A 23,208-nucleotide genomic window follows, 5' to 3' on the forward strand; every position below is an offset into this window, starting at 1 on the left:
AATTTAAAATGATTGGCAGAAGAACCAAAGGTGACATGAGGGAAAAACATTTGAGTGGTTAGGATCTGGAATGCACTGCCTGAAGGGGTGGTGGAGGCAGATTCAATCATGGCTTTCAAAAGGGAATTGGATAAGTACCCAAAGGAAAAATAAATTGCAGGGCTACGGGAAAGGGCAGGGGAGTGGGACTAACTGAAGTGCTCTTCCAGAGAGCCAGCACAGGCTCGACAGGCCGAATGGCCTCCTATGCTGTAACGATTGTGAAGTTTCATTAACATTTGAAAAAGGCAATTTTCTTACCAAGATGATGATGAGTCTGGCACCTTGGTTGACCACTGAAATTTTGTCAATGACAGGGTTACATCCCTGTGAATCCTGACCAGACTTCATCGTAAACAGTGCACATCTCCATAAACCCCAGCTCATTCATGCTGCCTGTATTCTATCCTGCACCAAATCCCACTAACCCATCACTCTATCCTCACTGGCATACATTGGTTTCCAGTCCCCTGACGCTTCACATTTAACATTCTTACTGTTATGTTTAAACCCATCTGTGACCTTGTCTCGCCCAAACTTTGTAGACTCCTTGAGCCCCACGCACATCCCCTCACTCTAGTATGTGAGTAACCCCCTCCCTTCTCCACATGCCCCTTCAGCTACCTAGGTCCCATTCTTTGGAATCCCACTGTTCCTCAAACCTCTGCTTCTTCACCTCCTTTTGGTGGCAACAGGAGCATTGTTCACACATTCTTGAGTAGCACCAGGAAACTATGTAACAAGTTTTCTTGGTCATCACAAAGCAGCAGATAGTCGTACCCTTGCTGCTTAGTATGGAGCCACTCTGGCTCACTCACCATCAGTGACATCACCAGAACAACCTAATACACTTTTAAAAAAATCAATCAGCATTTTAATGAAGGGAATATCTTATTCTGGAAGTGGGAGGAACCCATGGGTTTCCCTTTTTTTTAAAAACCAAGATCAGGACTTTCTTTTCATTTACCTCCACTGTTTTCCCCTTTCCTCTTGACCTTAAGTCAAACTGATTTGATGAAAATGATATAAAAAGGCTAATGCAAAAACAAAATACCGCGGATGCTGAAATTTGGAATAAAAACAAAAAATGCTGCAATCTCAGCAGATCAGGCAGCATCTGTGGAGAGGAAGCAGAGTTAATGTTTCGGGTCAATGTTGATGACTGGTCCATGACGAAAGGTCATTGACCCGAAGTGTTAAATCTGCTGCCTGACCTGCTGAGATTTCCAGCATTTTCTGTTTTTATATATAAAAAGGCTACTTGATGAGAAACACCATCAGCATTCATCATGGATAAAGGATAAGTTATCAACCAAGCAGAAGCAAGTTTACGATAACAGTTGTAAACAACTCCAGACCAAACTAAGGATTATGTGTGACACCTGGTGGAGCAAGAAGACAGATGAATTGCAGTCCTATGCTGACTAGAATGACTTGCAGAAATTCTGTAATACGCTTAGGACAGTATATGACCCATAATCTAGTGGCTCCACTTCCGTTATGAACACCGATGAAACCGCTCTTCTCACAGACAAAAATCAGATTCTGAAAAGGTGTGCTGACCATTTCTAAAATGTTTTAAATTAAGGAATCGGCTATCAATTATGACATTGGAACATAGGAATTGCTAGATGAAAAAGGGCCAAGACCCATCTAGTTTGCCTTCTATCATCCTGGTAGTCACATGATACAACAATAATGGGATTGTTGGCCAATCATGGCAATTAATCTCATCTAATCTTCAACAGACCAGATGTGAGGTGAGGAAACCATCAGTGGTGGAAAGATTTGGAAACCATAGGTTGCAGGATGCTACACTTACCATGTGGCCATCAATCTGTCTCAGTGTGCTATCAATGATATCCTTGCAAAATAATCTACTATCTCAGATGGAAAAGGCCATCTGATTGCACTCCAATGATTCTGGTGCCATGCCAGCTGAGATATACAAAGCTGGTGATGACTACTTAGATTGAAACACTTTACTGAGGAGTTTGACTATGTGGTACTCAGGAAAGATCCTCCAGGGATTCAAAGATGCTTCGATTGTCCACATCTACAAGGGAAATAGAAAATTATCTAATAACCACCAGGGATTAACATTGCTGAAAAGATGCTTGCAAGAGTAATGCTCAGTCGCTTTATTCAACACATTGTTGAAAAAAAATCCTATTATTCATGGGATATGATTCCTACGATCAATGTGAGTTCAGAAAGGAAAGAGGCACAACTGATATGTTCTTCACAGCCAGACAGCTCCAAGAAAAATACTTACAGAAAAATGTAGACCACTACTGTGCCTGCATGCTGAATGCCTTTGTCATGTCAAAATAGAAACTTGAATTGTACAGAACAGAAGGAAGCCATTCGGCCCATTGAGACCCATTCGAAGAGAAATTCAGTTCGTCCCACTCCCCCGCTCGTTCCCTATATCTCTGCAGTTTTTTTTCTCCAAGTATTCAGTCAGTAGAGATCTCTGGAAAATCCGCTCCAAGCTTGTGTGCCCAGACAAATTCATTGAAATAGTTCCATGATGGTATAATGGTAGAGTGATGGAAGATGGGGACAATTTAATCTCCTTCCGAGTTACAAATAGTGTTAAGCAATGAAGTGTCCTTGCACCAACACCCTTCAGCTTTTTGTTTGCTGCTATGCTTCTTGTGCTGGAAGAATTTGTTTGTAAACTCTTATTTGCTGATGACTGTGCTCTCATGGTGGCGGGGCAAGTTGAGAAAGCAGTTAAAAAAGCACGAGATCTTGGGCTTCGTAAATAGAGGCATAGTGTGAAAAAGGAAGGAAGTTATGATAAACCTTTATAAAACACTGGTTTGGCCTCAACTGGAGTATTGTGTCCAATTCTGGACACCGCACTTTGGGAAGGATGTGAAGGCCTTAGCGAAGGTGCAGAAAAGATTTACAAGAATAATTCCAGGGATGAAGGACTTCAGTTATGTAGATAGACTGGAGAAGCTGGGGTTCTCCTTAAAGCAGAGATGGTTGATAGAGGTCTTCAAAATCATGAGGGGTCTAGACAGAGTGGAGAGAAACTACCGTATATACTCGCGTATCCTGCGATCTCGCGTATCATGCGACCCCCAAATTTTCGTCCCCAAAGCATGATTTTACCATATATCTCATGTATCATGCGAGTCACTTTTTTGAGATCGAATACAGACCTTAACATGAAACATCGAGTGGATTCTGCTGTGAAAGCTGTTCGCGAATCGAACACCGATACAGCAATCGTTCCAGCTGGCTTGACTAGCGTCGTTCAGCCACAGCCTCTACTGTGTTTGCGGGTAAAAGAAGCATGGGCTGAGATAGATGGAGCCTCTAATAATGCAGCAAACTTCAGAGGGAGTTGTGGGTGGCGGAGGTCGGGTCGTGGGGGGGGGGGGGGGGGGGTGGGGGGTGAAGGGTGAAGAGGAGGTTGGGTTGGGTCACCGGGGGGAAGCGGAGGTCGGGTTGCCGGGTTGGGGGAGCGGAGGTCGGGTCGCCGGGGTAGGGAGAGCGGGGGTCAGGTCGGATCCGGTCCGGTCTCTTTCCTCCCCCCCACCCCGACCTCCGCGACTCTCTCTCCCCCCCCCGACCTCCGTGACTCTCTCTCATCCCCCCCGATACAGTACAAGCGACAATAGAGGCTGCAATCCAGCCCAGGAGATACCTGCCGAGATTCAGCGTGGATACGGTCTGCTTAACAGCCTAACAGCCTAATCTTGGCCAGCACTTCACACCCGCAAATTTTGTATCTCGCGTATCATGCGACCCCCCCAAATTTAGGTTACAATTTAGGTCTTCAAAAGTCGCATGATACGGGAGTATATACGGTATTACCATTGGCAGAAGGGTCGAAATCAAGGGGGCACAGATTTAAAATGATTGGCAGAAGAACCAACGGTGATATGAGGAAAATCTTTTTTACGCTGCGAGTGGTTAGGATCTGGAATGAAATGGTGGTGGAGGCCCTGCCTGAAATGATGGTGGAGGCAGATTCAATTGTGGCTTTCAAAAGGGAATTGGATAAGTACCTGGAGGAGAAATATTTGCAGGGCTAAGAGGAAAGTGCAGAGTTGGTACTAATTAAAGTGCTCTTGCAGAGGGCCGGCACGGGTCGAATAGCCACCTTCTGTGCTGTAACCATTCTATGATTTTATGGCCTACCCTCAGGATGATATGTAAACAATCTTCAATCACTGCAACAGTTTGCATGCAATTTGGCTGGACTGTCAGCATTAAAAAGACTCTTCCAACTAGCCCCAGGCAATGATTAAATTCCCTAGTGATCTTCAGGCTATGGTCAGATTCACCGATCTAGCCAGCCAATGTCTAGAGAATTCCATATCGATACAGAAACATTCTGCAGAATCACCAAAGCCAGCTTAGCTTTTGGCAAATTCCATGAGCGACTCTGGAACAAGAGAGACATCAGTCTGCAGGCCAAGCTCAAACCATACAAGGCTGTCATTCTGTGAAACATGGACAACAATGCATGCCACGTTAAGAAACTGAATCACATTCACCCAAGCTGCCTGAGTCAATGAATGTAGATCAGATGGCAAGACAAGATCTCTGAGACCCATGTCATTTAAAAAATGGACATGCCAAATATAGATGCTCTGGTCACGTCAGGGCGCTGGTCAGGCCACGTGGTGCAAATGACCGATGAATGAATCCTGAAGAAGATCGGAAAGTTATTTCATGGTGAGATCGGACAGAAAAAGAGATATAAAGAAATAGATGTCCATAAGTGAGAAGAACTTGCTGAGGATAAGAAAGCCATCCTACTACAGTATCGACCGTCACATTGCCGATGCTGAATGGAAACGCCAGCTGAGGGTGCCTTGCTTGAAAAATCAAGGTCCCTAAAGTGTGCTTGGGATCTACCGTTGACTCTGGGCATTCATTCCTGGCAAATATCGGTCCCAACAGTCATCAAAGAATTCACTGCAGAAAATGAGTTGACTTGAAGAATGGAAGAACAAAGTCAAACCACCCAGTCTCTCCCCACTCTAGCCCTGAGCCCCCATTTTTCTCTCTCTTTCTTTCTCTTCCCTCCCCCCCCCCCCCCCCCCGCAAAATGTTGCTCTCCGCCCCCGCCACTCCAAGTTCAGTTCATCCATGCATCCCTCCTCACTAAAACAAATTCCCTCAAGTCAAGACCACCCAAATTCCAAGGCCCCATGGTCACATTTAAATGATTCCCTGTCCTTAGGTGCTATATCCCCTTTGCTTTCAAAATAGTCATCATCCACCGCCTTCCTTTTTTAACAAAAACACTTTCAACCCTTTTGTCCATGTTAACTTATGCCATCTTCAAACTCTCCTCGGTCCTTGAACCTGCCGTTGCCTCCCAGCTTTGTCCTTTTCTCCTGCTCCCTGTTTGAATCCTTCAATTCAGTTTCATCCCTCCCATATTATTGAAATGGCTCAAACCAAAGTCACAGACAACATTCTGTGTGACCTCTCATGCCCTCTCCAAGCTCATCCTGTCCATGAGTCCCACCTCCTGCTTCTTTGACCTATTCCCACCCAACTTCTCTTTCTGGCCTCATGTTAATTGTTCTCTCTCCTCAGGTACTGTCCCTTCCTCTTCAAATCTGCCATCATCACCCCTCCTCAAAAAAATAAACCCATCTTCAACCTCCATTTCCTCTAAAGTCCTTGAACGTGCTGTTGTCTCACAAATCCCTGTACATCTTTCCCAGAAAGCTATGTTTGAATCCCTCCAATCAGGTTTCCACCTCTGCCACAGTATTGAAACGGTTCTTATCAAAGCTACAAATGACATCCTATGTGACTGTGACCGTGGTAACCTATCTCTCCTTGTTCTTCTCAACCTGCCGGCACACTTCAGCACGGATCAGCTAGGTGGGACTGCACTTGCTTGGTTCCATTCTTCTCTATCCAGTCCTAGCCAGAGAATCACCTGCAATGGCTTCTCTTCCTGCTCCCGCACATTTACTTCTGGTTTCCCCTAAGGATCTATCCTTAGCCCACTCCTATTTCTCATCTACATGCTCCCCCTCGGCGACATCATCCAAAAACACGTTTGGTTCCATAAATTTTCTGATGATACCCAGCTCTACCTCACCACGACCACTACCTCTCCCAACCGCTCCACTGTCTCTAAGTTGTCAGACTGTTTGTCTGACATCCGGTACTGGATGAGCAGAAATTTCCTCTAAATATTGGGAAGACCGAAGCCATTGTCTTCGGTCCCCACTATAGACTCTGTTCCCTTGCCACTGGCTCCATCCTTCTCTCTGACAGCTGTCTTGAGGCTGAACCAGAATGTTCGCAACCTTGGTGTCGTATTTGAGTCCGAGCTAAGCTTACGACCACCTAGCCCTGCCATCATTAAGACTGCCGGTTAAGCAACCCGTCAATTTTTAAATTCTCACCCTTGTTTCCATGGCCTTGCCCCTCCCTATCTCTGTAACCTCCTCGAGCCCTACAAACCTCCGATATAGCTGCACTCCTCCAATTCTGAGCTTTTTCGCATCGCCGATTTTAATCGCTCCCCCGTTGGCAGCCGGGGCTTCAGCTGCCAAGGGTCTAAGCTTTGGAATTCCTTCTCTGGACCTCTACCCCCCTCTCCTCCTTTTAAAACGCTCCTTAAAACCTACCTCTGGCCAAGCTTTTGATCATCTGCCCCAATATCGCCTTATATTGCTTGGTGTCAAATTTTGTTATTGCTTCTGTGAAGCGCCTTGGGATCGTTTACTACGTTAAAGGCGCTATATAAATGCATGTTGTTGTTGACCAGTAGTGCATTATCCTTCTCGATCTCTATGCAGCTTTCAACATGGTTGACCACACCATCTTCCTCCGCCTCTCCTACATCATCTAGTTCTTTGGAAGGATCTCTAGTGATGACTTCCCTTCCCACCCTTGCATAGTTCCCTTCTGCCCGTGACCCCTCCTGTTCCTCGCCAACATGTTGCCCTTGATGACATTTTGCTGAGTCATTGGCTAAATGCGGAAGCTGAGCCCGTGACGCCCAGTTCTACTTCTCAAGCCCTCTACTGATTCTGTGCTGTGTCTGACATCTGAGTCATCCTTGGTCAAAAAGGAGTATTTTAAGGAGGTCTTGCAGGAGGAGAGAGAGGAGGCCAGGTTTTGGGATTGGGAAGACCGAAGCCAACACCTTTGCCCCCTGCCACAAACTCCACTCTCTTGTCATTGACTCTCTCCCTTTCCCTGGCAACTGTCTCAGATTGAACCAGACTGTTTACAACCCCGATCTGAATTCCAAACCCTATTTCCTCTCTATCACGAAGATCACCATCTAACATCGTTCGTCTCCACCCTCAGTCCGTGTTCCACTAAGCTCTCTTTTCATGGTTTGGCATCTCTATTTTCCTCATGGCCTTGCGAAGCATTTAGGACTTTTTTTCTGTTTAAAGCATTACATAAATGCAAAATGTAGTAGAATAAAAATATGGAATACTTCAAGTAAAAAATACTTACTCCTGCCTTTTCTTTCCCTATAATTGCTTCCTTAGAAATCTGGAAAATCACAGATACCGAGCCTAAATATATTTTTTATTTTTATGTCCATCTGTTAAGTACAATATTTGTATATTTGTGTTTAAAAGGCATTTATTAAATTTTGCATGCTATGTTGCTTAATTATTTCAGGTGAATCCAAGTACCTCTGTTCAACTTGTGGAAAATGTTTCAAACGTGCCTCTGGTCTTAGCAAGCATTTAAAAAGACATTTGCCAAAGCCTGAAGTGAGAAGCTTTCAATGCACCCAGTAAGTTGGCACAATGAATTGATTTTATGTGGGGGGGGGAAATTGCAGTTGGAGACTTACTTCGGACCAACGTCTCTGACCTGAAAACATTTTATAAAAAACCTGGTGGTCACGGAGAAACCTACGATTGCGGTCAGAGGCCTTAAATCGCTGCGCAGAATACAGAGAGATGACTTCCCCTGAAGTACAGCTATACTGGAGTCATGTGGGCCTGGACCACCAATCACTAGGCGTATTCTCATTGATAAAAATGGGAACTCCGTTTGTATGAGTTCCCATTATTGTCAATGAGAAAACTCTCCTAAAACAAGAAAAACGGCATAATAAATAAAAAGAAACATCTCACATTTAAAATTAATTGAAATTAAATGTAATTAAATGTTTTAGGAAACAATATTTTGGGGAATTTTTTGTGTGTTTTAATAGGATTAAAAAATAAACTTTAATGGACAGGGTTTTTAACTTATAAAAATTAAATTTAAACATTCATTTTTATGTTTTAAAACACTTACGCTGGTACAAAAAAAAAACTATGCGCCTGCTTTTACCAGGCATAAAAGTTTGAAGAACATTCGTTGAGCATGAGTTGGGCAAATAGTCCAATCTCTCCTGCATGAATGCCCTTCTCCCAGCGATGCGCAGGGTTTGTCTGGAGAAATCTTGACCGATCGGAAAAAAACATTTTCGGCGCATGTGTATCTTGTTACGAAAACCGGCTTTTGCGAGTCCTCGCTGGGTCCGTGTGCACTTCGTACGGACCTGGCGAGGTGGGAATTTTTGGCCCAATACACTGCCTTTTTATAGTGTTTTGCAGAGGAATCGAAACTACATTCGAAAAAGGCTGAATATATAGAGGTTCCACAATGACTGGGACGAGATGTGTGAGGACTGGAATGTAGAATAAACTCTTAATATTTTTGGCATTGATACCTACTGTGTGATATTTACAATTTTTTTTAAGTAAATTCTTTTAAACGCTCTATGCATGACCAAGAGAAATCCATGTTGGTCTTGCATGATATATAGGATTTTTACTTATGATTGGCCACCATCACAACCCACTTGCAACTTCCATTACTTTACAAGGTTAGATCTACATAACCTTGTAACTTCTACAGGACCAATTTCATCTTCAACACCGGGGTGATGATTTGGAAGAGCAATCGCACACCTGCCCTTTACAGAATCTGCCCATTTTCATTCAATTGATTTCAGTGGAATGAAAATTGGACGGGTTCTATAATGGTCGGGTGATCTGCTCCGCCAAGTTACCGCCCAGGAGGTACAGACAAAAAAGGATCCCTGCATGTCTGTAGAAGTGAACATGTACTGAAAAGTGAATGGTCAGATTTAATTGTTGCACAGTGGAAAATTGGACAGATAATTGCAGATGTGGCTTTGTACTAATCCAGTTTTATATTGAAATGTTAAGAACATAAAAATTTTGATCCTAGAGCATCTACACTGGAATTCTTCAACCCCTTCATTTACGGTACGCTTATTGTCAATGATTTCTATTGCTTTTGCTTCTATTGCCGCTTACTCCCATCCAGGCTCTACCTCACAATTTTATTTGGGTTCATTTGTACTTTTTCTGTGTAACTTCGCAGGCCAGTCATATAGTCAGTCGGATTGTGGTTCTGCAAATCTGATTGAATATCTTGAATTTGAAATATTTCCTAACATGGCTAGAAGTAGGTAATTATACTATGAGGCTAAACCACTGACAGTATTAATGGGTATAAAATTTAAATGGAAATGGCTTTTGAGAAGACGTCTTCATTTTTTGTAGATGTGAGCGAAGTTTTTATGAAGCACGGGATCTGCAGCAGCACATGTACAAGCATCTCGGGGTGAAGCCATTTCAGTGCCAGATCTGTGGGAAGTGCTACAGCTGGAAGAAAGACTGGTATTCTCATGTAAAAGCACATTCTGTTACAGAGCCATATAAGTAAGTACAGTCAATTCTTACCCAGGGAGAATAACTAACAAATAAGTTCAACAGTTCCATCTCGGAAACTCACATTTAAAATGCTGATATATTACAATGATGTATAAAATGCATGTTAGTTTTGAATGTCAAAAGAATAGTTTAAAGGTTCACAAAATCATCTGAGAAGATGAGCATGTTTGGAATGCTAGCTGGGAGAGCAGCATATTCTCTTTCCAGTTTTCTGCCGCTCTCTTCTGAACTGATTCCGGTTGGAGTACGGTATTTCCAGGGAAGCTGAGGCCAAATTTTGCACTGATACTACAGCTATAGCTGAACTCACTTAGCCATAATCCTTCCTGACCTTGTACGGTTCCGTACCAAATCAGAGGTCATGGTCCATATTGGTACCAATGACATAGAAGGTGGATGAGGTCCCGCAAGCAGATTTGAGGGAGCTAGGAGAGATATTCAAATGCAGAAAACGTAGTAATCTCCGGATTGCTCCAGGTGCCACATGCTAGTGAGTACAGAAATATGAGGATAGAAGGGATGAATATGTGGCTGGAGAGATGGTGCAGGAGGGAGGGCTTTAGATTCTTGAGGCATTGAGACCATTTCTGGGGGAGATGGGACCTGTACAAGCCGGACAGGTTGCACCTCAACAGAGCCGGGACCAATATCCTTGCGGGGGGGGGGGGCATTGTTAGTGCTGTTGGGGAGGGTGTTTAAACTAGCTTGGCAGGGGGATGGGAACCTGGGAGTAGATTCAGAAGGGAGAGAAACCAAGCTGGAAATGGAAGGCAGAAAATTAGTAAGCAAGTTTGGAAGACAGAGGAAACAAAGGCTAGAAAATGGACAACAAGGCAGGTTTTCAATGCTAAATGGTATATATTTTAATGCAAGGAGTCTAGCAAGTAAGGCAGATGAGCTAAGGGCACAGATAATACATGTGGGATTATGATATAACCATTACTGAGACATGGCTGAAAGAAGGGTAGGAATGGCAGCTTAACATTCCTGGTTACAGGGTTTTCAGGCGAGATAGGGGGAGGGGGTTAAAAAAGGTGAGGAGGTAGCAGTATTCATTATAGAAACAATTACATCTGTGAGGCGAGATGATATGTTAGAAGGATCATCAAATGAGGCTATATGGGTTGATCTAAAGAACAAAAAAGGGGCAATCTCACTGCTGGAAGTGTACTGTAGACCCTCAAACAGTTCATGGGAAATAGAAGAGCAAAGTTGTAGGCAAATTTCTGACCAGTGCAAGAACAATAGGGCAGTAATAGTGGGGGATTTAGTTACCCTAATATTAACTGTGTAAAAGGTACAGAGGGCACAGAATTCCTAAATTGCATTCTGGAGAACTTTTTTTTAGGCAATATGTAGCAAGCCCAACAAGAGGGGGACAGTTCTGGATTTAATGTTTGGAAATGAAGTTGGGCAGGTGGAAGGAGTAGCAGTGGTAGTGATCATAATTCAATTAGTTTTAGTATAATTATGGATCAGGACAAAGAAAAAACAGGAGTAAGGGTTCTAAATTGGGGGAAGGATGAGTAGGGATTTAACAAAAGTGGACTGGAAACAGTTACTTGAAGGTAAATCAGTGGGAGGCATTCAAGAGAGAGGTGCATGGAGTTCAGGGTAAACATGTTCCCACAAAGAAAATGGGTAGAACTGCCAAATTTAGAGCCCCCTGGATGACAAGTTGCATACAGGGTAAGATGAGCCAAAAAAGGGAAGCCTATATCAGATATAGTGAGCTCATTACTGCAGAAAGCTTGGAAGAGTATATAGAAAGTGCAGGGATGAAATTAAGAAGGAAGTTAGGAAAACAAAAAGAGGGCATGAAAAAATACCGGCAAATAGAATCAAAGAAAACCTAAAGATGTTTTACAATTACATAAAGAGCAAGAGGATAACTAAGGAAAGTGTTGGGCCTATTCGGGACCAAAATGGTGATCTCTAAATGGAGTGGGAGGATGTGGGTAAGGTACTAAATTAATACTTTGCGGCCGTCATCACAGAAGAGGGAGATGATGCTGATGTTGAGGTTCAGGAGGAAGATAGTGAAATATTGGACGGGATAAACATAGTGAGCAAGGAAGTTTTAAGGCGTTTAGCATCTTTAAAAGTAGATAAATCGCCAGGACCGGATGAAATATATCTGAGGCTACTAAAAGAAGCAAGGGAGGAAATTGCGGAGGCTCTGACCATCATATTTCAATTCTGCCCGGCTACAGGAGTGGTGGCAGAGGATTGGAGAGCTGCTAACGTTGTACCATTGTTTAAAAAGGGAGGAAGGGATAAACTGAGCATGTTCTACTGCTGATTCTGTCAAAGTCCTTTTGAGATCATTAAGATGAACAACTTTTTCTTGGCAAAATTGAAAAGATCTTCAAAGGAGCATTGTTGAATTACGTTTAATTTCAGCTGTCCAGGAGCATGACTATTTAACATCCTTACGGGCATTGATTGAAGTTCAGGATTTAATTTTACTTTTAATTTGGGGAAACAGTTAAGATGAGTTTTCAACATGTGATTAAGGTGAGAAAGGAATGTAAAAGAGGAGGCAATGTATTTTGTTTCCCCCTGCCGTTTCTATATAGCAGTGACATTGTGCATTTATGTATCAGGTATAACGCAGCTTGAATACTCGCTTGACGTTGTTGGTGACTACAAAAGGCGATGATACCCGACTGTGATCTATTATTCAGGCCATCAAACCAACTTATGATTTCCAAACAATATTCATAAAACTGCTAGGGCAGAGATTCTGGTGCTCTTCTCTAGATTTGTCCTGGATTTGATAGATTGAGAAAATCATGTCAAATATTTTGCAACCAGCTCCGAAGCCACGTTGGGTATCTGGGAGAATTTTTTCTGATTGTTTAGTCAGCAGAGCATGACCCAGGCGAGAATTTTACCTGCTACAAATAGAAGGGAAATTCCATGGTGACGATTGCAGCATGAGCGATCATCTTTGCACTTCTGGAGGTGCACAGTGTTGTCGGCTTTGGAATCTTGAGCCACATGATCCCAGATTTTATTGTAAAGGGCAAGGAATCTCTGAAGCTTGCATCTGTCTCCCCCCACCCATGCCTGTAGAGCTTTGCAGGGATACCTTCCAATCTGTGTGCTTTTCCACCCAAGGTTATCTCAATCGCAAATTGGATTTCAGGAGTGTTGGGTTAGGTGGGGTGGCAAGCCAATCTTGCAGCAGTAGTTGCGATGTATCATTTAGTGCATCAGCAGACACTGCAGAGAACTTTGTTGAACTGGATGGCCCAGCATTCCAAAATTCCTGCTAGCAACTGAGTGCCATCTTCACTCAGAAGGGGAACATGCCACTTGCCCATACACAAGTTTGTCGAAGAAGTTCTTTGTACCGTTTTGGTCACCGGTTGATTGCAGCATCTCAACATTCATCATCCACCATTTTTTCTTCATAGAGCGAAGCTTAGTTTGAGCTTGCTGCTTTAATAGCTGCTGTGCAGTGTTCTGCACCAAACAGCTGTTATCATTAATCCAAGCAAGGTGAGCAGCATACACGCAGGCCAGAGCTGTTTGATGACGACGAGGAAAACAAAACATTTTGCATTTAATAAAGCCAAGTACTGCTGCACAGGTGCTGTATAAAGCTTTCTTGAAGTTTGACTACATGCTTTCAACCTCACCCATTGCTTGGATGAGTCACTCGATAACTCGCTTAATTTCAGGACTTTCTCAAGCTTACTAGTCAACAACAACAACTTGTATTTTTATATAGCGCCTTTAATGTAGTAAAATCTTCCAAGACGCTTCACAGGAGTATTATAAAACACACAATTTGACACCGAGCCACAAAAGGAGAAATTAGCAAGAGGTATGTTTTCAGGAGTGTCTTAAAGGAGGAAAGAGGTAGAACGGCGGAGAGGTTTAGGGAGGGAATTCCAGAGCTTGGGGCCTAGGCAATAGAAGGCATGGCCACCAATGGTTAAGCGATTATAATCAGAGATGCTCAAGAGGGAAGAATTGAAGGAGCGCAAATATCTGGGAGTTGTGGGGCTGGAGGAGATTACAGAGATAGGGAGGGGCGAGACCACGGAGGGATTTGAAAACCAGGATAAGAATTTTGAAATTGAGGTGTTGCTTAACCGGGAGCCACTGTAGGTCAGCGAGCACAGGGGTGATGTGTGAACGGGACTTGATGCAAGTTAGGACATGGGCTGCCAAATTTTGCATGACCTCAAGTTTACATAGGGTAGAATGTGGGAGGCCAGCCAGGAGTGCATTGGAATAGTCAAGTCTAGAGGTAACAAAGGCATGGATGAGGGTTTCAGCAGCAGATGAGCTGAGGTAAGGGCGGAAACGGACGATGTTACGGAGGTGGAAATAGGCAGTCTTGGGTATGCCGTGGATATGTGGTCAGAAGCTCATTTCAGGGTCAAATATGACACCACATTTGCAAACAGTGCTAGGGAGAGGAATGGAATCAGTGGCTAGGGAACGGAGTTTGTGGCGGGGACTGAAAACAATGGCTTCGATCGTTCCAATATTTAATAGGAGAAAATTTCTGCTCATCCAGTACTGTGTGTCAGAAAATCAGTCTGACAATTTAGAGACCGTGGAGGGGTCAAGCGAAGTGCTGGTGAGGTAGAGCTGGGTGTCAGCATACATGTGGAAACTGACTCCGTGATAACTCCGTGACATTGTCGTTAGTGTGGTAATCCTCAAGTGCACGCACATTGTTCAGCATACTGCTTGCTGCAGTACTGCTCACGGCATTCAAGAAGTATAGCTGGGGAATGTATATTTGATACTGCACTGAAGGCGGTATCCTCAACCTTCATCGACTCCATGCAAAAACAAAAATAATGCAGGTAACCATTCGTGGCATGCATTTTGCAGATTGTGCATTACTCACCTACACTCTCGGACATTCAGCTACTATCTGACTGCATGGCTTGGGCAGCACAGCGTTTTGGCCTTACAATGAACTTTAAAAAGGCTGAAGTCTGAGTCCAGCCGATACCTGGTCATCCAGTCACACCTATGGTTACGATCAACAACATACCACTCAGGTGGGCAGAGGAAACGTTTCAAGGACACCCTCAAAGCCTCCTTAATAAAATGCAACATCCCCACTGACATCTGGGAGGGCGCTGAGCACCTCGAGTCTCGTCGCTGAGAGCATGCAGAAATCAAGCGCAGACAGCAGAAGGAGCGTGCAGCAAACCAGGCTCCCCACCCACCCTTTCCTTCAACCACTGTTTGTCCCACCTGTTACAGACTGTAAGTCCCGCATTGGATTGTACAGCCACCTGAGAACTCATTTTTAGAGTGGAAGCAAGTCTTCCTCGATTTTGATTATGTCAATCACTGGATTGGCATGGCCAACTTTGCCTTTGATAAATTCGATTGGAGACTGGAACGAGGGGTTAGTCTGTAAACAAAGTCTCTATATAGTTCTCATCATACTACTACATGGATTGAGTTATGGATCTGCTACCACTGTCTCATCAAGTTACTTGACCATTTCCAGTTGTGCTGTCTATGACTTATCGCTGGCAGCAAGTGGCAGGACAGGATGTCTAACATTCAAATGCGGCAATATACCAGGAATTGAGGCAAAGATCACAAAGGTCTAGTTGCATGCCTGATTATAGAATTCCCAGAGCTGTCTTCTAGAGCAAGCTGCAAGCTGGATATCGCAAAGAGGTGGGCAGATGAAATGCTATAAAGACAAACTAACTGCTACCTTGAAATCTACAGTATTAACCGCAACACCTAGGAAGACAGCCACTGAGAGAGCACGATGACCTTGTGTCTGTCACATGGGTTTGAATGAATTTGAGGCTGTGAGGTTGCAAAATCTTCAGTGCAATGCAATTCATCTATCTGCCTCACCTGGCTTTCATTACGATATGTGCGTCCAGGATTGAGCACTTCTCCCATCGGTGCACCCACAACTCATCCGTCAATTCAACAGGAGACGACATCAACGCAGTTTGTACTGCTCTATCATGAGACTTTAATTGCAACATCAGAAGAGCATTCATACTAAATCAATGTGATCTCTCCACTTTTTGCTTATTAATTCATGACTATTTTTATAATTTGTATTTATTGGAACTCTGAGTGACTGAATTTAATTTCACTTAAGATTTTTAGCAGCTGTCCAAGCAGTTGCTCCAATTAATCATGTTTGTAAAGAGATCAGAGCCGAGAGGTTTATACGTGATTTATTTTTTACTAAATATAAATTCTGGCCCACTTCAGTATTTAGTCACATAGGAAAATAGCCATCTGAAACCTACAGGAACATAATGTCCAATGTTGATGTTTTCTACTTTCAGGTGTAATGTCTGTGGAAAAGAATTCTTTGAAAAAGCTCTTTTCAGGCGACATGTAAAGAAAGCCACTCATGGCAAGAAAGGCAGAGCCAAGCAAATGCTGGACCGTACCTGTGAACACTGTGGGAAGAAGTTTTCACAACTTAGAGAGTATAGGAGACATATGAACAATCATCAGGGTAAGCATGATTAAGCCAAAGTGAAAATAATATTGACTTTAAGCCTTGCCTTTCAGGCTGATATTTGGACAAATCGATTGTCACATTTTTAAAATTTGTAGGTGTTTTGCAGGTGCCATCGTGGTGGAAACATTGAAATGCTGTGGCACAGTATATTAAAGAAATTGAGTAATTTAAAAAAAGATCCATTATATACATTCTCTTCATCTTGTACTATTCTGCTGGTCATGGTGAGCTAATTGTGAGCCCTTTCCCTCCTGCCCTTCCTCTGCTCCTCCCTTCCCCAGATGAAATAGCTCACCTCCCATTTGGCACCTCCAGGTGAATTGGCTAAGACTATCCAGGGATAACTTGTGTTTCACCATTTGTTGGTGCAATGCACTAATACTCTGCATCACTTCAAATGTGGGGTTCTTCAGCATAGAAATATATCTTTTACATCTGGTTTGCCGATACTTTGTCTTTTTATAAATATTTTGGAGTTATGCTGACTGATTTAGAGGACATACAACTGCTAACTGCCCCCCCACCATCCCAATTCACAGAGTTGACCATGGTATTTTGGTAAAGTGTAGTAACAGGCTGTCAACACCTAGTCTGTCAAGAAATTATTTTGTTTTCCTTTTAGTTTTCTATTTTTTGTTTCAGTGGCTCTCCAGGTTGATGCAAGTCATTTGTATGCTAACCTAGGGAGGTCCCAGCAGATTGGAAAACTGCAAATGTAATGCTACCTATTTAAAAAAGGAGGCAGACAAAAAGCAGGAAACTATAGACCAGTTAGCCTAACATCTGTGGTTGGGAAAATGTTGGAGTCCATTATTAAAGAAGCAGTAGCAGGACATTTGGAAAAGCAAAATTGATCAGGCAGTCAGCATGGATTTATGAAGGGGAAGTCATGTTTGACAGATTTGCTGGAATTCTTTGAGGATGTAATGAACAGGGTGGATAAAGGGGAACCAGTGGATGTGGACTTCCAGAAGGCATTTGACAAGGTGCCACATAAAAGGTTACTGCACAAGATAAAAGTTCACGGGGTTGGGGGTAATACATTAGCATGGATAGAGGATCGGCTAACTAACAGAAAACAGAGAGTAGGGATAAATGGTTCATTCTCAGGTTGGCAATCAGTAACTAGTGGGGTGCCGCAGGGATCAGTGCTGGGACCCCAAACTTTACAATCTATATTAACGATTTGGAAGAAGGGACCAAGTGTAAAGTAGCCAAGTTTGCTGACAATACAAAGCTGGGAGGAAAAGCAATTTGTGAGGAGGACACACAAAATCTGCAAAAGGACATGGACAGGCTAATTGAGTTGGCAAAAATTTGGCAGATGGAGTATAATGTTGGAAAGTGTGAGGTTATGCACTTTGGCAGAAAAAAAATCAAAGAGCAAGTTATTATTTAAATAGAGAAAGATTGCAAAGTGCTGCAGTACAGCGGGACCTGGGGGTACTTGTGCATGAAACACAAAAGGATAGTATGCAGGTACAGCACGTGATCAGGAAGGCCAATGGAATCTTGGCCTTGCAAAGGGGATGGAGTATAAAAGCAGGCAAGTCTAGCTACAGTTATACAGGGTATTGGTGAGGCCACACCTGGAATACTGTGTGCAGTTTTGGTTTCCATATTTCTGAAAGGATATACATGCTTTGGAGGCAGTTCAAAGAAGGTTCATTAGAAAGATTTCGGAGATGAGGGGGTTGATTTTTATGAGGAAAGGTTGAGTAGGTTGGGCCTCTACTCATTGGAATTCAGAAGAATGAGAGGTGATCTTATTGAAATGTATAAGATTATGAGGGGGCTTGACGAGGTGGATGCAGAGAGGATGTTTCCACTGATTGAGGAGACTAGAACTAGAGGGCATAATCTTAGAACAAGGGGCTGCGCATTTAAAACTGAGATGAGGAGAAATTTCTTCTCTGAGGGTTGTAAATCTGGAATTCGCTGCCTCAGAGAGCAGTGGAAGCTAGGATATTGAATAAATTTAAGACAGAAATAGACAGTTTCTTAAACAATAAAGGGTTATGGGGAGCGGGCAGGGAAGTGGACCTGAGTCCATGATCGGATCAGCCATGATCGTATTAAATGGCGGAGCAGGCTCGAGGGGCCGTATGGCCTACTCCTGCTCCTATTTCTTATGTTCTTGTGTTCTTTATGTAAAATACTGAATTTAGAAGGCTGGATTATTTTTTGATTTCACGTCTCCTGAGTATTCAATTGATTATTTTTCATTAATGGAATATTTGGCAAAGTAATTGTTTGCTGAGGACTTGAAATCCTGACACATTAAACTGTTTGATTCACTGCACTGGATGTCATGGTACATATAGAACTAAAGTTATTGTGATAAAGTATATCCAAATGTTCAATTTTTGGATAATAGATGCCAAATATTTTAAGTAATTCCTCCCCCCCAGTTAAATACAATTTTTTCTTTTTAAAAGCACAAAGTCTTGCTTTCTTTCCCACCCTGTTTCCCCCTCTTCCTCTTGCAAGCAGTGATTTGCTTTGCAGCAACAGTCACCAGATAGTAATTAAGAGTGAGAATTTTGACTGCATTTTTACCCTCTGCCCTAGGCCAGCATTGTATTGCCTTCTCTGCTAGCTGAGCTAAAAACAGCTAATGCAGCATTCAATAGACCTGGGATCTTCCTGGTCTGTATCATTTAGTACTACATCATACAGTGCATTTATATGTTAAATTATTGAGGAGCTATATCTTTTAATTTTAAACCATCATTGTAAAAGTGCAGTTGATAATTAATGGAACTTGGTTTCCTTAAGATGTTCACATGAATTATGGCTAATATTTTTCTCTCAACCAAAAACAGCTTATCTATCTCTTCATTTGCTATTTGTGGAACCTTGCTGTGGAAACTGGCTGCCATATTTGTTTATATAACTGCAAGAGACTGACTTCAAAACTAAATTGTTGGATGTAAAGTACTTTGGGGCATGATATATAAAAGCAAGTTCTTTTTTCCACCTTTAAGCATGAAATTTTCAGAGGTGTAAGTTTAAGGGCTGCCCAAAACTTGAATGTTGTCAATTTTGTTGGTGAAAAGATAAATCTGTTATGGCTTATTTTACACCATAACAAGCACACCCGCTTTGGTTTACAGAAGTAACTAATGGTGAGGTCTACACCTTGTTTGGTCAGACATCTTCAAAGTTGTAACAATCTTCATGGAAACGGACAAAAATGTAAATGAAAATATCATTTAATAAAACAGTATTTGCTTGTTTTCACATAAATCACTTATTTTTATTTAGGAGTGAAGCCGTTTGAGTGTTTGACCTGCGGTGTAGCCTGGGCTGATGCACGCTCTCTCAAGCGACATGTGCGAACACACACAGGAGAACGGCCTTATGTCTGCCCACTGTGCAATGATGCCTATATTGATGCTCGTAGCTTGCGCAAGCATATGACTAAGTTTCACAAAGAGCATGTTCCAGGCAAAATAATGCTAGAGAAAGACACACTTCAGTTTCACAATCAGGGGACCCAGGTAGAGCATGCCATCAGAATCTTAGCTGCTGATATGCAAGATGAATTGGACAAATCGGATTTAATTGGTGAAGAAATTGAGACTGTCATAGTGACTGGAGAGACGGTGGAAGCGGTGGAAGCGGTTGAGGCAGTGGAAGCGGTTGAGGCAGTGGAAGCGGTTGAGGCAGTGGAAGCGGTTGAGGCAGTGGAAGCGGTGGAAGCGGTTGAAACGGTGGAGGCGGTTGAGGCAGTGGAAGCAGTTACTTCGGTTGAAGATGTAGAAGGAGTTGAAAGCCAAGATGAGGCATTACCCACACTAACGGACCATGGAATTATGCAGGTGGTCAACTATGTACTGTCTCACCAGCAAGGACCGAAACTTACTGAAATTGGTGAGACAGTGGAAGTTGAGGTTGCCCACATTGGAGAGGCTGAAGAAAATGTGCAAGAAAACTGAATGATTTGGGACTAGTCCTGATAAGTGAGAGTACGCACATTACGCAGCACTAAGATGGAAACATATTTATGTTAAAGCATTCTTGCAGGCAAATAATTAGATTGTGGTCCTGCAATGGTTGGAAATAAATAACTGGCAGCCTTTTACAAGAATATGTTGGACTCCTAACTGAATAATATTCAGAGTGAACAAATAATAACAATGTAAAGGGGGGAGATTTGAGTTACAGAACCAGAAGGTATTTTGAACTTATTACATCTTTATATAAGATGAGATGAGCTTGTAGCATTCTGCAGCAAAGAATAAACTTGCATCCATTTTAGGAGCAATTGCAATGTTTTTTTCATTGCTTCCTTATTTTAAGCACTGGTCAGTTTGCAAATTAATTACTTCAATGGAAACAGTCCTCTATCTGTATTTTATGTGGGAGATCTGCATTTGTAGATTGCAACACATTAGCATACAGAAATTCTTAAAAACATGGCACAGATTTATGGTTGGAAACTGTTGTCTAATTCTATGATCTGCTCTTAGTGGAAAAGAATGGGTCGGAGGTCCAACCTGTGAGTATGGCTCCCTACTGGCCCCAAATGACTCTTGTGGGTATAAATATATATGGGCAGAAAATCCTTTGCAAGGAATCAATAGAACTTGGAATGAGTGCAGAGGGAAATTAATAAGCACAATGTTTCTTTGAAGGAGTAGAAAATAATAGCTGGATCTTCAAATTCAGAGAAAGTTTAATTTTAACTTGGGGGCCTTGTTAAAATAAATATTTCTTCAGTTCATGGTTTAAGAGTCCTGAGGATTCCATTATTGTTACCGCCATAAAATCAGTTATAAGGGAGAAACATCCAGGGGCTGTCATCATCTTTACATATTGCCTGCTGTGCTAAAGTGACTTGTAGAAAGCTCAGCTTGAGTATGTTTGAAAATCCCCAAAGGTTGTTTACATTTTGTGAAATTCTGCAAATTTAAGTTGTAACAAAGATATTGTAAACCTGGAAATAGCACTGCTAGGTTACAATGATAAGTTTGCATTTGTCAAATAGGAGGCATTCAGTGGGCAAATGGATCTGAAATGTAATTTATGTAAATAAATGTGCATATAAAATAGGTTTATACATTTACTGATTTTATGCATGTCTGTACCTTCATAGTCCAGTCACTTGCCTCTGTTAATCAAAACTATCTACATGTGTATGTGTGACTTTAAAAATAAGAGTATTTGCAACGGGCATCCATGTAAATTAAAGCATTGAAAGATTGGTGGCTGTTTCCTAACACTCAAGGCATTCCAGAAGTTTATTAGGGTAAAACAATTTAAAAGTGCAATCAAGAGCTTTTTTGAGGGTTTGTAAAATATTTGTCTTGTCTGGCTGTGAGCTTTCATGCAGAATTATTAAATTACTACACAAACTATGCAGTCTCGTTACTGAACATAGTTGAATTTTCTTTCAGAGAATGCTTTTCCCTTTTTGTATAATGCAGTAAAACTGGAATTGTTGCTTTGCTGTCAGTAAGCCGTGGCTGCTGAATAAAATTGTTCGCATAATGTAGTTCATGTTTTTAAACTTGTTCTTCTGTTGGGGAGGGCTAATAGTTTTTCCCCCACTTGTCAAGTTTGTACAGGATAGTGAAAAGTGGTACTGGAAAAAAGAATTACATTGTTAATACTGCTCATTAGACCGTAGTCTTATTTTGCATTCAAAACCCAGAATCATAAGGGCCCCAAATCAAACGAGACTTGAATGCTGGATGCTGCAGCTTAGTCTTTGGATCACATTACACCAATCATATTTAATTTTATAAATAGTGTCTCATTCCTTCAAAATTTAATTATTGAAGATTAAACTTATCATAATTTCATCTCTTTCCCTTGCTTTATTTCACTTTCTGTACATGATTTTGCATTGAATTAAATATTCTAACTTACACATCCTGGTATAAACTGTTTCTCAGTGAGGATTCTTCAATCTGATTGGTTGATCGCCCTGTTCATATGCCAGAGGGCACCACCCTGAAGAACAGAAAACACTGACTACTCGGGTCAGGCAGCAACTATGCAGAGAAACAGTAACATTTCAGATCTCTCCAGATGCTGCCTGATCTGCTGACTATTCCCAGCATTTTCTGTTTTTATTTCAGCTTATCAATGCAAAAAACGCACAAGCGTTATTTTAAATAGTACGACGCCAAAAAATATTGGAACATTGGTCGTCAGTGCATGTGTGAAACCTGGCTTCATATCTTTTGATGTCACTTAAGCATGTACATGATAAATAGGAGTGGCTCATGGATATATTGGTGATGGCAGATTTGAAAGGGAGGGCATGGGTATGGGGGGGCCAGGATAGGAAATTGGGTAGTCAACAGTTTGGTGGGAATAGCATTTTCAGAATTCTTGTTCTACCTGGACCCCTCTCTCTGGCCTCTTGCCCTCTAGATCTTTTGATTTTGAATTGCTGCCATGACAGGGGCCGTCTCAATTTCTCTGCTCCCCTCATTCACTCTAACCTACCTCCCTCTGAACTTGCAGAACTCTGTTCGCTCAGATCAAACCCTAACATTGTCAATTAAACATGCTGATAAGAGTGGCACTGTTGTTTGGCAAACCGACCTCTACCTTGCAGAGGCTGAACTTGTGACTGCTATCTCCACTGGACCATGACCCTACTACCGAATATCAAGCCATTGTTTCCAAGATTGTCACTGACCTCATCGAGTTCTTCACTCCACAGCCATCAACAACGTACAGCCTCCTTCCCAAGATCCACAAACAGGACTGCCTGGGTAGACCTATCAGTTCAGCCTATTCTTGCCCCACAGAACAGATTTCTTCCGATCTCGACTCTCCTTGTCCAGTCTCTTCCCATCTACATCCGCGACTCTTCTGACGTCCTCTACCACTTAAGGTTCAAGTTTTTTAGACGTCCAATCCCTCTGCACCTCCATCCGCCACCAGGACTGCCCAAGGGTGCTCTGCTTCTTCCTTGAAGTGAGCCCCAACCAGGCC

At 42.4% G+C, this 23,208-nt stretch overlaps 1 protein-coding gene across 2 annotated transcripts in view; it reads left to right on the forward strand.

Annotated features, from left to right (window-relative positions):
• zbtb11 (zinc finger and BTB domain containing 11) overlaps positions 1–23,208 on the forward strand; it is a 60,902-nt gene that overhangs the window by 28,497 nt on the left and 9,197 nt on the right. The window contains exons 8-11 of one of the 2 annotated variants that reach the window (XM_070893664.1): positions 7,681–7,798; positions 9,591–9,749; positions 16,070–16,245; positions 19,519–21,751. In XM_070893664.1, the coding sequence (XP_070749765.1) occupies positions 7,681–7,798; positions 9,591–9,749; positions 16,070–16,245; positions 19,519–20,192 (1,127 nt within the window). In that variant the 3' untranslated portion in view covers positions 20,193–21,751. Of the gene's footprint in view, positions 1–7,680; positions 7,799–9,590; positions 9,750–16,069; positions 16,246–19,518; positions 21,752–23,208 lie in introns of those variants that run through there. The other variant, XM_070893665.1, reaches the window with a different exon arrangement.

The sequence above is a fragment of the Pristiophorus japonicus genome, chromosome 11 (assembly GCF_044704955.1).
Source record: "Pristiophorus japonicus isolate sPriJap1 chromosome 11, sPriJap1.hap1, whole genome shotgun sequence".
NCBI lineage: Eukaryota > Metazoa > Chordata > Chondrichthyes > Pristiophoridae > Pristiophorus > Pristiophorus japonicus.